This window comes from Branchiostoma floridae, chromosome 9, assembly GCF_000003815.2.
Source record: "Branchiostoma floridae strain S238N-H82 chromosome 9, Bfl_VNyyK, whole genome shotgun sequence".
NCBI classification, from domain to species: domain Eukaryota; kingdom Metazoa; phylum Chordata; class Leptocardii; order Amphioxiformes; family Branchiostomatidae; genus Branchiostoma; species Branchiostoma floridae.
The window spans coordinates 21307048-21323044 of NC_049987.1; the positions used below are offsets into that span (position 1 = coordinate 21307048).

General features: G+C 39.8%; 1 protein-coding gene across 1 annotated transcript in view; it reads right to left on the reverse strand.

The window, feature by feature from the left end:
- The window catches only part of LOC118422753 (fatty-acid amide hydrolase 2-like), a 49837-nt gene that overhangs the window by 10486 nt on the left and 23354 nt on the right, over positions 1–15997 (reverse strand). Inside the window, exons 4-6 of the mRNA XM_035830500.1 lie at positions 15223–15342; positions 14044–14198; positions 9021–9119 (exon numbers count right to left, since the gene is read on the reverse strand). Of these exons, the coding sequence (XP_035686393.1) occupies positions 9021–9119; positions 14044–14198; positions 15223–15342 (374 nt within the window). The remainder of the gene's footprint in view (positions 1–9020; positions 9120–14043; positions 14199–15222; positions 15343–15997) is intronic.

Below are 15997 nucleotides of genomic sequence, written 5' to 3' on the forward strand. Positions count from 1 at the left end.
GATCATGGACTAATTTTCCTATCACAAAGCCTTTAATTTCCTAATGCTAGGTGCCAACAAAGAGACACTTTACCATTTTTTTCTATTTGCTTTTGGACAGACGAGGACAATGTGGCACTGCACTCAAGTTTTTGTAACTTATATTAACAGTGTCACATACACAGTACAGACAGAAGGTAAAGTAAAGGTAGTCTTTTACCTCCACAAACAAAGTCAGGTACCCATTTGTTTACACCTGGGTGAAGTGAGGAACTTACTATTATGGTAAAGGGTTTATGGAAAATGCTGGGCTGTCAACCCTGCTAGGCTACCCTCTCAGCTGGACCAAATGGGGTTTTTGCCTCTGGAGAAAAACTACTTCAATGACGATCTTAGATCAAAACTGCTGCCCTTGTGGACTTTTGTGGTATCCAAGTCCTTGTGCTTGCATGATACAGTGGTTGAAATACATTCTATGTAAATGCAATGAAACAAAAAGCATGTAGCTACCCATAACAATTTAATTTGTAGGTTCTAAGCTTTTTGAAAATTGCTAAGCTGGAATATTAACTATGAGGAGAAATTCTGTATTACTATCTGTTGTGTTTTGTTCAGGCAAAATGAAGAGACTGCTGGTTCTTCTGCTGATCACCCTGAAGGAAACTGGAGCGACCACAGCCTGCAGCAGCATCAGTTGTTCATCAACATACTGTAACTGTGCTGCTCAGGGCCTCAACAGTGTTCCTCAGTTATTGCCAACAAATATGGATTATGTTATCTTGTATGGCAATGAAATCACAGCTTTATGGCAGTATGACTTCTTAAGGTATTGGCACTTGTTAGTATTAGATCTTGGTTATAATCAAATATCATCAATTGATAGCGAAGCATTCTACAACATGACCATTTTATATGATCTAAGGCTTCATGGCAACCAGTTGACCAGTCTCCGAGTCAATATGTTTGCGGGACTTGATAACCTAGAGGTTCTTCACCTGTATAATAACGACATCAGCAGTATCGAGATAGGCACCTTCAGTAGCACTCCAAAACTTGCAACTCTAGTTCTTCGGCAAAATAGCATCAGCGCTATTGCAGCTGGCACACTTTCAAATCTGTCCCGGTTCAGAAGTCTGGACCTATCCAACAACAGAATCAACAATTTCCCTGTCGATCTCTTAGCAAATCTTTCGACACTGTCACACCTTGATATGGAAAACAACCAAATGGAAACACTGCTACCCATGGCATATGAGATAATGACCTCTGTCTCAACAACTAACCTTGGCTCTAACCCCTGGCAGTGTGACTGTAGGATGCTCCCATTCAGGCAAAGGATGACAGGTTACTACTTTTTTGAATATTCGATCACGTGTGCTGGACCTGGTAGTTTTCAGGGAAAAAGCTTACTATATGATATATTCCCAGAAGATCTGACATGTGAACCAACAACTTCATCTGCCCACACAAACGTCACATCCCTGCCCTATTCCATGTGTGGTCCTGATTCTCTAGAACTCAAAGTACTTTTCCTGCCTGTTTTCCTTAGTGCTTTTCTGGGTGTACTAGCTGCAACTCTCTTTGTCTGTGCCATTTTCTTTGCCATAAGGTGCACTAAAAAAATCAGGACAAGGAACACTTCTTCCAGTACACATGTAGACCCTAGTGCTGGTGAGCCTAGCGTTGTCTTCACCAACACAAACACCACAGCTACTGCAACCATTGATATCGGTGGTCATGGCCAGACTGGGCAGGATAATCGTGTTGTGGGTTCAAACATTGTGACAGGAGAATATGAGGACATCAGCCGTCAATCAGGCTCAGGTTCAGGTCACAGGCAACAAGCTCTTCATTCTGGACAGGGCTATGAGGAAATGGCTCCTTCCCTTCCCCCTAGAAATGCAGCTGGTCCACAGGTTGTTTACCAAAATGGGTCAGACTCTGAAGGTGCACATAGTGCTGATGCTCCGCATTATTATCAGCCTCTCAGGAGGAACTTCAGGCAATGTGAAACTGCCCATTAGCTGTCTAATGATTTTTCAGTAGGGGTGGGTACCAGTACAGAAAATTCAGGTACAGGTACAGTTTAGGTCCAGAGGATCAGGTCTAGGTCCGGACCTGAACCTGGATCTCATATTGTTTGTTAAATTTTGTAAATGGGCAATATTAAAAACAATGGTCCAATTTTGCACAAAGGAATCTATTTGGCAAAATATCCAGCTCCCACTGGCAATTTAAAATCCTGTCTTCATGTAAACTCTGTAAGTTTGACTGTAGAAACTTGGTAAAAATGACTATCAACTCTACTCTACTTTGCTCTTGTCATTTTCATGAATCGGTAAATTCCTGCAGATATAATCTGGTCATTTTGTACTTGGTCTAAAATTAGATCCACTGATTTTTTCAGACAGGTCCAAAAAAGAAAGGTTTTGTACAGGTACAATGGTACCCACCACCCCTATTTGTCAGGGATCATGATCCAGCCAAAGACCTACTTTTTTTATTTAAAGAAACTTCATGTGGCTACGAGTCAATTCTGAGAATTCTGTTCCCAGCAGTCCAATCCTAGCAGTTCATAGCCAAAAATGATCATTCCTCATGCATGCATTTCCATCAAATCAGAAAACTATACATATTTTGTATCTATGACAGTCTAACTTTGTAAAAATACAATTAGGAACAAAGTTTGAACACTTGATAGATCTTTAGAGTGATCATGAGACTTACATGTGTGACACTGGCCATCTTTCATATAATTCTATTGTGTGATAATGGTCTATTGAATAAATAGTTTTGCTGTAAACTAAGAAAGTTTCACTGAAATAATCAGTGCCTACTAACAACTCTATGGTGTAAGGATTTGATATGGCAATCATTGAACAGTTGTTTTTGATATCATTTACTTACCTGAAGATACATATCACTCAGTTTATGAATACCCAATATTCAACTTGCCAGTGCTTTGTGTTTTGCATGTGTGAGACAATCTTCACAAGTTGTTTTCCAAGTTGTTTTGTTTCATTTATCAATAAAGTTTCTGTCCGTCAGAGCAATATCTTATAATAGAACCATTGACTATCAAGAGTAGGCAAGTTGCACAATATAAAATATAGAATCTGATACACATCATCATCATCATCATCATCAACCTCACTATTCATCTCTTTCTGATGTATAGAAATGAAGTTCTTTCAGCACTTTTTGTCCTTTTTGTCCTATATAAGCAGTTTCCCAGTGACGCTTTAGATTAATGTCTTTAAAGTACACATAGTACACAACTCTGAGTTTATCACAAAGTATAACCAAAACTGACATGCGGCGAAGAAGAAGAAGAATACGGAATGAGCATACACAATGTAAGAAAATCTTTGGATTAATTTTGTAGCAAGTTCCATAAGAATAGATTGATCAAAGTAATAGTACCATGTCTAGCCCTTGACCTAAATGCCAAGTGGGTTATCATATGGCAGGGGTCAGCTTATATTTGGAGGGACAATGTAATTTGTATTACAAAGAAATGAACAAAAATTCTATGAAAATACACTGTTAGGACAGACATACACTGTTAGGACAGACATACACTGTTAGGACAGACAAAAAAGAGTGGAATACTCCAGGATTTTCCAAATCATTCAGACATACAATGGGTATATATTTAACCCTTAAACTGCCAAGCCCGGATAATTAGGGACTTCGGTCTTGTTTGCGGGTTTCTTTTGGGTGGTCAGCGGCCAACCCTGGCACTGATAGCATTTTATAGAGCTGAAACTCTGGCAGTTTAAGGGTTCTAACATAACCTGATTGTGTTCATCTTTTAATCTATCTATGGAGTTTTTTTCCTCCCGATTAGCTTTCAATTACAAAAACCATCAAAAGGTTGTGACCCATGTAGATTAAATGTTACATTAACACCTGACTTTTCCTGATAATGAGACACTTCTGACATATGACAAGGCCAACTTGCTTTCATGGAGCAATGGAACAATAATGATTGTAGTGATACCCATTTCTCCTTGGCCTAAATGACCACTGGGTTGTCTAATAAAGAGATTGTATCGAATAAAAGCATAATTACTTTGTGGAAAATGTGACTGTCACATCAATCTTCTTTGTTAAATGTATTGTGAACTTACAAACAAAGCTTACTGACCCCAAAACTCCAATAATATATAGTATTCAACAAACCTACAAAAAAATAAATTTTAAGTATTACACAGAGGAACTTCAATAGAAAACTTTTTTTGTTTTAAGAAGTGAGAAGTAGCAACCCAATCGTGATGAAGATAGTAAGATGTTTGGTTTTCACTACTTTCAAAGGTTCATCTCAGTCCAACATTCTAGAATTACATCTTGGACTTACTCAAGACTGTCAACAGCTTTAAGAATTATCTTACATCAGTGACTCCCAAAAGGATAACTCCTTGGCTGAATAGTTGAAGTTTTCTGATACTAACACCTTAAAGCCAGGAGGCCTTGCATCTCCAATTATTGTATGTGCTACACATGTCACCAAAGATAATTGCCGATTATCTCTTACAGGACATGGACTCATGGACTCAAATTAATCATGTTCTACCTAAAAGACGGAAAGATCCATAAATCAACTTCTTTTCTGGGATTTCTCACCCAAAGGGTGAAGTCAGGTGTAAATAAAGTGTTTATCATTGCATGAGTTTGCGTGACAAAGTCTTTATTCTTTCTTCCGTGACTTTGCGCATTTTCAGACAGATCCTTGAAGTTTGTCCTTCAATAACCTTGGTGTAATGTCTATCTGACTTGTTTGTTTATTTATTCGCACACAAGTATTACATTAAAACACAAAACGAAAACAATGGATAAAACAGGTGCAGGAGGAGGGAAAAAGCTTGTGAAGCTTATACTTAGCCCTCCTCCCTTAAACTAAACAAAATTGATTATGATATATAATAATAAAGTAAAGTTATACATAGAATAATAATGATACAATAAGGATAAACAAGTAATTAATGGTATGACTTAACAATAAATAATAAATCAGCATAATACTTAGAAAATTATAATAGTGCAATAAGGATAATCAAATAATCGAATGAATTAATATAATATGATTAAAAAGAAAAAAAATGTGGCTACTACAGGGGGCTCGGATGGATTAAAAGATGGATTTTCAGATTACGTTTAAAAGTCAGGAGAGAGGAGGTAAGATTCTTAAGGGAGGGGGGAAGATCGTTCCAGATTTTAACACACATGTATTTAACAGACATTTGGGCAAGAGAGGTTCTGAATAGGGGGATGTGCAGATTTGTGCTTTGGCGAGTTTGATAATTATGAAACTGCGAGCGAAAATTAAGAAAACTGTCAAAGGTATCGGGGAGAGTATGGTTTATGTGTTGGGCTGTGAATAGAGCAAGTTGAAATCTGTTAACGTCATAGATATTCAAAATTCTAAGTTTCTCAAATAGTGGTGAAGAGTGAGTATAGAAACTCGAACATGTCGCAATGCGTAGAAATTTTTTCTGTAGAATTAATAAAGGGTGTAGAGAAGTTTTGTAGGCGTTTCCCCAAACAATATTACAATAAATGAGATATGGATAGATCAGACTGTTATATATGGTTATTAAGGTTCTCTGGGATAAAAGATGTCTAATTTTCCCTATGATCCCGATAGTTTTTGAAATTTTATTTAATATCATAGCAATGTGGGGTTTCCATGTTAGTCGATCATCAATAAGTACTCCTAGGAACTTAGCCTGGCATTCTTGGGAGAGAGGAAGGTTCTTTAGGAAGATATTGGTATTTTTCTTATTATAAGTCTTGTTTTTACTACAAAAGATAAGATAGTACGTCTTTTTAATATTAACAGATAGCTTGTTGGTTTCGAACCATGTGATGACTTTTTCTAATTCCTGATTGGTTAGACGTATTAACGAATCATAGTCTGCATGTGAGAGGAAGAGATTTGTATCATCAGCAAATAGGATAAAAAAGAATATTTTGGATGCTTCAGCAAGATCATTAACATATATTAAAAACAATAAGGGTCCCAGAATTGATCCCTGGGGAACTCCACAATTTATCAGTTTGCATGAAGATGTATAGCCATTGAGGGTGACATATTGTTTTCTATCAGATAGATAGCTCTTAAACCACTTGAGTGCCGTGTCATTAATGCCATATTTATTTAGCTTTTTGAGAAGAATAGAATGGTTTACCGTGTCGAAAGCCTTACTTAGATCTAAAAATATTCCTATGGTAAATTCATTGTTGTCAATAGCTGTAGTAATTCTATCGATTAATTGAATAAGTGCCATGGAAGTAGAGAATCCCCTTCTGAAACCATATTGATGTTTGTATAGAATGTCATTTTGATCTAAATGCTTTAAAAGACGATTGTATATCAATTTTTCGAGAATTTTGGAGATGCACGGTAGAACTGAAATAGGGCAGTAATTACTTACCGAGGTAGAATCATTACTTTTAAACATAGGAATCACTTTGGCAATTTTGGTTGATTTAGGGACCACACCGCTCTGAATGGATAATGTTAGGATATGTATAAGAGGACAAATAATATAAGGTAGGGATATTTTGATTATTTTTGCGCTGATTCCATCGTGTCCAGCAGCGGAATCTTTCAGGTTTCGTACTGTATCTAAAATTTCAGCAGTGGACGGGGGTTCAAATGACGTTAGTTGCCTATTCAGATGAGTTTTGATGTAATCGAGGGGATCTTTTGCTACGATGGGTATTTTGCTTTCTAGGGTAGGGCCGACATTAACAAAAAAATCATTAAATTCTTCGCACATCTTATTTTTATCTGTGATAGATCGGGCACCGGTTTGTATTTTGTGTGGGGCTGCTTTAGATTTAGTAAGTCGTTAATTACGTTCCATGTTTGCTTTACATTCTTGGAGGCCTCTGTGAATTTCCTGTGGTAATAATTCTTTTTGGCAGTTCGTAATGTATGATTTAATTTGTTTTTGTACACTTTGTAGGTACTCTCAGACAGAGGGGTAGGGTTTTTAACATATTTCACTTACTGCTTTAGTTCTACCATGAATACTTGAAGAGCGTCTGATATCATGAGATGATTTTTGATTCTTATACGGCAAATAAAATGCAAAATAAATCCATCGTGGAGGAAAATTCAAGTGAACCTCAGTCTTTATATTTCTACAATTGCTCAAAACATTAAGACAGAGTATTTGGCGCCTTGCTTACTAAGTTTTAACTACTCTCTTTGAAAACTTAGAATTGCAAAACATTACAATGTTGTAAATGAACTCTGTTGACCCGGGGTATGGATAAGGTCAGTGTTCTAGCCAGCTGGAATTTTTTTCCGTCCCCTGGATTTTGAATGGAAATCCTGTCAAAGATGCAACGATCCTAGGGCAATCCCGGGGGTATGCTCCTACAGAAATTTTGAAATCTAGACCCTCTGAAATGCTATTTCCTTTATTTTGAGGGGAAAATTTTATTGGTAGACTCAGCTTGGTTCAATTAATTTACATGCCATCACAGAGGACAGAATGGGCAAAACTTTTGTCCGTACCCAGCAGCAAAATTCCGTCAAAGGACAGAAGGACGAAAGCTGGCTAGAACCCTGGATAAGGTGCTTCGCAACCATCTAAAAAGCAAGACTTCTAATGTTCAGTGTTCAGTGAAATAACTAAATGAAATTGTCTGCAAAGACATTCACTAGAGGTCAATACCCTCAGACACCACAGGTGACCAGGTACGGTCAAAACATTTCTAGTTAATTCCAGTCGTTACATTAGAAAAGGTTTTGGTGATTTCGTTAACCGGATTAACAGTGTTAACGAGCTATAAAAATCATCTAGTTTCTGCTCTGAGACTACTATAAAAGGTTAAGGCTTCAAGATTCATTGAGACACATTTGTGAAAAGTTGACATAACAGGCAACTATCACCATTTCAAGATGTCCACCTGGAGGCCATACTGTAGTAGTTGTAAAGTTGACTAAAATCCACAAATTTTTAGTGGATTGTTCTTGATTCTGTGTACTGTAAATGCAGAAATGTTTGCGGTGGTTTTATATTTGCGGTGGCCACTTCACCGCAAACTTAAAACGAACGCGAATATTTTTCCCTTATAGTTTTTGTCCACAGGCTATGGCGCTAACGCGAACTTTACACCACCGTGAAAACTACGCTTTCCCGCTATCGTAAAATTAAATCCCTGCGAACTTAAATGCATTTACAGTACTAGATAGGCAAAGGACAAAGTACTTAATAAATAACCCAGTCAACTCTTAGAGAACACAAATCTGGACAAAAATACAGTACCCTGGTTGTTGTCAAGGATGAGAGGAACATGCAAGGCCAAAAAACAGTTCCAACCAAGTTTGACAAAGGGTGAGTAAACTTACATGGCCTGATCAGAAAAAAAGAAAAGTCTCTCCAAGAGGCAGTGGATTATCTAAGCTGCAGTTTCCACACAAATCAACAGGTAGCGCTGCAGAGTGGACCATAAAATGAAGTTTCCTGTAACAGTTGCAGATCGGGACCTACAATATTTACTTTGATGATCTTGCTGACTGTGATGTACATGTTAGCAAACCTCAAACACAAAGAACCAGTAGATAGTTGTGTTAGACTACATGTATTTTGCAGTAGTGACCATAGTCCAGTGATAAGAGAGACAGAGCCACTGGGCCAAGAAGCTGTGAGTTCAAATCCCGGCTGTGTTGCACAACTGGCATAATGCATGCTACAAGAAAGGGTTGGAGTCTTTAGGATGGGAGGTTAAGCCAATTGGTTATTTGCCTGACAAGTGTTTATTGTGCAAGAGCTAGAGGAATTTCCCCAGCACAACAAGCCTGATATGGTGCAGTCTGCCTAAACACCTCAAACGACCTTAAACGGCTTAAATGTATCCAGAGCGCCACACAAGGTGGTTGCCCCATGTACACTGCATATCAAATCCGTTAGAGGCTGTTTGTGGTGTTTAGATTCAATATATAGTGTCTCTCTTCTCTGTCATAACCAGTGGAATTGCAGCTCTTCAGTAAGTTAGACTGATATGAGATCACTTTCACTCACCATCTTCTGCGCCTGCTTGAGCTCAGGGTCGACTGCGGTGCAGAGCCAGGACCCGCCGTCATCCTCGATACTGTAGAAGTTCAGCGCCTTCAGGTCCACCTGCGTGGTACAGAATAACAGACAAGCTTGTAAATGCAGCAAGAAAGTATACCTTTAACTAGCCTGGTAACCATACCATCGGGTGCTTGCTGTTAACTCTACAGTGCTGTAGGGGTTACAAGCCGACCCGTCCAGGTAATTAGCACAGGCCCGGGCAATTTTTACAGTGTTGGGTTTTAAAGCTAATTTTAACCGCATTTCTATTTGCTTTGATTATGAAAATTATTTGCATCTACTGGTAATTATGTTAACCTTTACATAAGCTTCAATTTACATACAATCCTCTTTCAAAGTCCAGCACAAAAATATGCCTGGGCAAGATCAACATTAGTAGACAATAGTTGTCAGATCAGGAAAAAAGGTGTGCTATTACCGGTAATGACTTTGTACAGTGAAAGCTGAAATCTGATCTGTGTGCTAACCAATTAGCCCATGGACACACCTACCATTCAGAGGATGACAACCAAAACTGTTACCAAGACAGGGCGAACTTCACTGGCTTGCTAGTGAAAATACAAAATGGCGACTGCACAATCAAGTTTAACAATCGAGGAAGATGTGACCTGCACCATCTGCCTGGAGATGTTCACCAGGCCCAAAATGCTGCCCTGTCAGCACACCTTCTGTCAGGAGTGTCTACAGGTCCTTGCAGCAAAGGAGGCAACCTTTGAGTGTCCATACTGTCGTCTGCCAGTTAACCTGCCATCTGAAGGGGTTGAAGGTTTGCCTGACAACCGTCTGATTGCAAGTCTGTGTGAGAGACTAAAAAAACAGGAACTGTCAGAAGAAACAAGGGAAGAATTCGAAGGAAACAGGTGCAGCTTCCACCCCTCTCAGCAAGTACAGCTCTATTGTAAACCATGCAATTTGCCTGTCTGTGAATTGTGCTTAGAAGAGACTCATGATAGTCACCTCACAACCACCATTGTAAGGGGTGCAAAGGATAGGAAACCTAAAATCCAGGCCTTGATCAAGGATGGGAGGAACATTATGGAAACTTACAGTGATTTGAGCAAACAAGAGGAAGCCCTGAATGAGCAGAAACAGCAGACAGACAGAAGTATCAATCTGGCTTGTAACCAAATGGTGCAGAAACTTATGCAGAGAAGAGACCACCTCTTGTCTGAATCTGAACAAAATCACATCAAGACCCTAGAAAAAATACAGAGTGGAAGAGTTTTGAGGAAAGAACTGTCAGATGCCTGCGATCAAGCAGAACTGGCAATGGAGCATGGGGGAATCAGACTTCTTAGGCAGGAAAACATATTGACAAAAGTAGTTGGAAAGCACCAACTTGCTGGAAAAGCAGCACCAACTCCTGTACAAGCCCAACCTGCTGTCTTTCAGCCCACAGACACCCCAGTACCAATATTGGGACATGTGACTATTCCGTCTCCCCCATCTGCATCTAGCAACACTGCAACAAGGGAAACAGGTCAGGCTGTGAAGCACATATATCAAAACAGAAAGTTTACTGGTACACAGGGACCAAAAATAGATGAGTACAACAATCCAACTGGTATTGCAGTGTCAGAAGAAGGGGAGATTTTTGTAGCAGATCAGAAGAACCGTAGAATCCAAGTCATCACCCTGCACCAGGATGGTTTATCATCAGGACGTCAGTTCCCAACAGTGCTACCAGATGGTCAGAAGATGGCACCTCATGATATAGCCATAGACAGTGAGGAGAACCTGTGGGTTGTCGGGGGTGTAAATTCAGCTAACTTTGCTGTGCAGTACAACAAGCAGGGTATCTGGGTACTGAGGATGATTGAGCTACAGTACACAAGGTGGATAAGAGGAATTGCATTGGACACCAGAAGGAACCACATCCTCATCACACAAACCACAGGAGAAAAGGACGACATGCATGGTGAAGTGCTGGTGTTCACACCTGAAGGGGTGCTTCTTAAGACTGTCGGTGCAAAGGATCATGGAAAATGGAAGAAACTGAGACAGCTAGTGGGTCCTGGGGGTGGGTACCGGAGGATGAAGCACCCACTGTACATCACTGTGGATAGGGATGGGAACATTCTTGTGTCAGACTGTGGCAATAATTGTATCCATGTTTACAATGAGGACGGACAGTTTCTGTTCAAGTTTGGGGTAGGTCAGCTGCAGGATCCAAGAGGCATCTGCATAGACAAGTCAGGAAACATCATTGTGGCAGACAAGAAAAACAGACAATCAGAGCTGTTTAACAGTAAAGGAAAGTTCCTCCGATACATCAATGTTGTCAGCTGCAAACGGACTGCACTTATAGGCGAGGGGATTATATCTCTATATAGCCCCCTTGATGTAGATAAGGTGGTACCTCAGGCTGTTGCCGTTACAAAACAGGGCCATCTTGTGGTGACTGATTGTGTACATCACCAAGTTGTAATGTATGAAGGAGACATAGGCTGTAAATAAACCATAGATTTTGTGCTGGTCTGGTTAAGTTTGTCTGCTTCCATGGTCTGTTATTCATATACATTTGTATTACTTGAATTCCCTGAAGTGGATTTGTTTGACAGAATGGTACCCAGACTAATTGAACATATTGTATGAAAATATTCTCACTTTGACTTTTAAGTAATTCATCCTGAAATACTTCATGTTTACACTTGTTGTGCATCTTTTTTCCAAAATGGAAACTTATGGGTGGTTGGCATGCTGTCCTGGATATGTCAAATCAATACAATTACATCAACCTCTTTCTGAAAATAATTTCACTTCTGACTAGAGTTCTGCCTCTCATCGCTACATGTAGCCGATGCTACATATGGCAGCGAGAGGCAGAACTCTAGTCATGATGAGAAGCTCTGAGAAAGGTGTCTGAGTGACATCGAAATGTAAGCAAAAAAATGAGTACAAATAAGTTCTGTAAAAGAATTCTAATATATCCAATTACATCAACCCCTGTAATGACCAGTGACAGGTGCAAATGACACTTACTAATACATGTATTGATGCCTATCTGATGTTTTGTGTTTTATGTTTCACAAGTTTTTTCTACACTTTATCTTCTAGCTTTGATATGGTTAAGTGTCAGGAGTTGATTAACCATTTTGTCTCTCAAGCTCTTAGATGTGTTCAGTAACAAGGATATTGGAAGTTTTGTGTCCATGTTGATTATCAAAAGAATTGTTAAGTTAACATACTCCAGGTGCATTTACATGTAGTTTCAACATTTAATTCAGTACAACAACTATTTCCATTTGTGTTAAGGGTTACTAGTAAATAGATTTTGACCTATCTTGACTTTGTGTCAGTAAATTTTTTGTTATGCTTTTGCCAAGTATAGATCTGTGAGAAGCCTAGATGGCATCCTCATGCAGAGTTACAAGTGCTGCACAGTCATGTCAGACATTTTTTGCAGCACTTTTAGTGTGTGACTTATTATCATTATGGTTTGTACCATCTGAGGAGGATGTAGAATAAGTTTGCAAATGGTGAATTGATATTCAAGATAGCTGTAAAATAAATGCAAATTTCTATTAGACACCTAGTCTTTTTTATTTATCAATAAAGATTCCAGATTCGCGACACACCGTTAGCCGTTGTTCCCAGTCTTAAAGTTCTTGGACTACACGTCCAAAAGGATCTGCGATGGGACAAACAGGTTGACCAAATGCAGAAGTCCTCGTCGAGGAAGCTCTACCTCCTCAAACGGCTAAGGAAGTTCGCGCTGTCATCAGCCGACTTGACAACTATTTACACAGGCTATATCAGGCCAATTCTTGAATATGCGGCCCCTGCATGGTCACCTGGGCTGACACGCATCCAATCGGACAAGCTGGAGAGAATCCAGAAGCGAGCGTGCCGCATCATCTTAGGCAATGCCTACACAGGCTACCTTCCTGCACTGCAAACACTCGGACTTGTTACCCTAGCAGAAAGAAGGGAGCAGCTCTGTCTCAAGTTTGCACGGACATTGCTGAACTCGGAATACAGAGAATGGCTGCCTGCGACTAGATTCCAGATCTCGGGTCGAGCCACCAGAAATAGCCACAAATTGAACAGTCATATGTCCAGAACAAACCGATATAGCAACTCACCGATTCCCTATATGAGCAATCTGCTCAATGCATACGGACCATAATTCCAGCATTAGTCATTACCATATCCACATCACCAAAATAATACTCCCCTGTTATCAGACAATCGTCCAGATGAAATTTTAACCTATGTATATATGTATATAGTACTTATTCCTACTAGTAACGTGTAATATTTGACTGTTTTTATTGTGTGTTTCGAATGTAAATTGAATTCAATTCAGTGGTCACACTGCGAATTTTCAATAAAGTCATCATCATCATCATCAATGATCAACTTTATGGCTAGTAATTCTTTAAGATATTTTATGTATTGCCATGATCTCAAGTGTCCTACTTCAGTGCCTTTTTCCACATACAAAGTTGGTATCTTGACAACTCCACTTTGTAAGCAATGTCCTCTCCCAACCCAAGTATAAGCAATGTGACAGCAAGTGTGTATCTTATTTATGTCATTCCCGGGTCAGAAAACACTGTTCTAATTGCAGAAAACTACTCATAAAAAGGATAAAATTTGACACATTGTTTTAACCTGCACCAACAACTTTATTCTTTAAGAACATCAATTCGATAAAAATTCGAACAAAAGAACTCCGTTCACTTGCACCTGTGATTTCATAAATAGCAACGGCGGGCGTGGAGTGTGTTCTATTTAATCAATGGAAGCCTGTGTGAAACAACTAAGAAGCCTGTGTGATACTGAAAATCATCATCCGGTCCGGAACACCTGTAGCAAATGTTATCGTGGCCCAGGTATGACATAATAGCCCCTATCTTTACCCCACACATTTTGCAACATGTTTTTTATGAAAAAGAAAATCAGAGAACCAACAAATTAAAATTGGTGTGGCGTAAAACAATAACAAAAAAATAACACAACAAACCTTCTCCTCCAGCTTGAGCTGTACAGTGCTGGGTCCCGCCATGATCTTCAGCATGGGCAGCAGGTCCTCCGCAAACCGGCACATCGGCCCCGTCACCAGGAACTCTGTCCGCTGGCCCACCGCATTGGGGAACTGGCCCTGGTTAGACACAATTCCTGAAACATGGGGGGTACAGATATAGAGGGGTTGTAGCTGTGAGGTATACACATGTAAGGTGACAGGTCCTCTGCAAACCGGCACATCGGCCCCGTCACCAGGAACTCTGTCCGCTGGCCAACAGCGTTGGGGAACTGGCCCTGGTTCGACACAATACCTGAAACATGGAGGTACAGAGGGTTGGAAACTTTTTAAAGTACTTTGGTGAGGGCTTTAGAACAAGAACTGTGTCCTACAGCGTTGGGGAACTGACCCTGCAGCGCTGGTTCAACACAATACCTGAAACATGCATGGAGGGCCAATTGCAAACAGTGGGGTGGGAACTATTAAAAAGAATAAACGAACAAATGGGAAACTGTGAAAAGAAAAAACAGAGAACTCTGTCCTCTGTCCCACAGCGTTGGAAAACTGACCCTGGTTTGACACAATACCTGAAACATCGGGAGTCATACAGAGGGGTGGAAACTATGTTCAATCTGATGGGCAACAGTCCAAAGGGCTTGGGAAAATGGGAGGAATTAAGGTATATGGGAAACAGAGGAAAGAAACAAAAGAAGGGCAAAAAAATAACAAAACTAAGTAATAACTAAACTTGAAGTTAAATGATAAAAAAATAAACAAATCAAACTTAAGATTTATAAACCTTCAAATGACAGCATAGAGCAGCTTTAATTAATTGATAACTTACTTTTTAACTGGCAGTTGCATGGATTATGAATTTTGTCTTAAAACAATAATACAGGTATCTGAATGAAATTTGGTCTGTTACGGTAATTGATATTTAAAAGATTTTATATGCCTTTTCCGTACACACACAAATTCCATTCAGGTCACATGACAGAGGCTTTGGGATACTTCAACGTGAGAAGGGTTTGAGGACTGACCGAAAGCTTACTGGTAAGCATTTGATATGTAACTTTGTGTACAGAAGTAGCACACAAAATCTTATCAAAAAGAAAACAATTCACATACTTAACACTCCCATACATAATTTCTTTTTATAAGCTTTACTTTTCCCCTCACCTGAGGTCGGCTTGTGCCCAAAGATGCCGTTGAAGAATGCTGGCATCCTGATGCTGCCCCCGATATCTGACCCCACCCCCATCACCGACCCCCCCGCAGCCAGGATGCACCCCTCTCCACCTGTAAAACATAGTTACATAAGACTTGTGTAAAGACTTTTTACACCTGACATCTGATGCTGCCCCCGATGTCTGACCCCACCCCCATCACGGACCCCCCTGCTGCCAGGATACACCCCTCCCCACCTGTGAAAGATACATACAACTCGTGTAAACTAAGGTAGCTTGGTAAAGGTACATCCGTAAATAGTTTCATCAGATTGGTAGATCAAATGAAAGTCTTCGTTACACAAAAATTTTAAAAGAAGGTTGTGTAACGAAGAAGACTTTGTTGAAGTAGGTAAAGGTAGTGCCATAGCCTTTCGTTAAGGTTGTTGGGGGAGTGGGTTGTGTCTAGGGCAGAGCCCATCCCTCTCCTTCCACCACCTTTTACCTATCCAACTGAAGTCAGGTACCGGGGATCTATTTTTACACCTGATAAATATACATCTTTAGATATCCCCGATGTCTGACCCCACCCCCCTCCCCCTGCTGCCAGGATGCGCCTCAAGACCTGTAGGGTACAGTAAACAAAAACTTTTAATGTGTAGATATCGTGGACGACATGTAAAGACTGAAATGTCAAATTGTACATCACAGTATTCCATTACGCCATTTACATTCATATTCCCATAGTCCAAGAACTTAGACGAGACGAGTATACTGTATAGACTGAT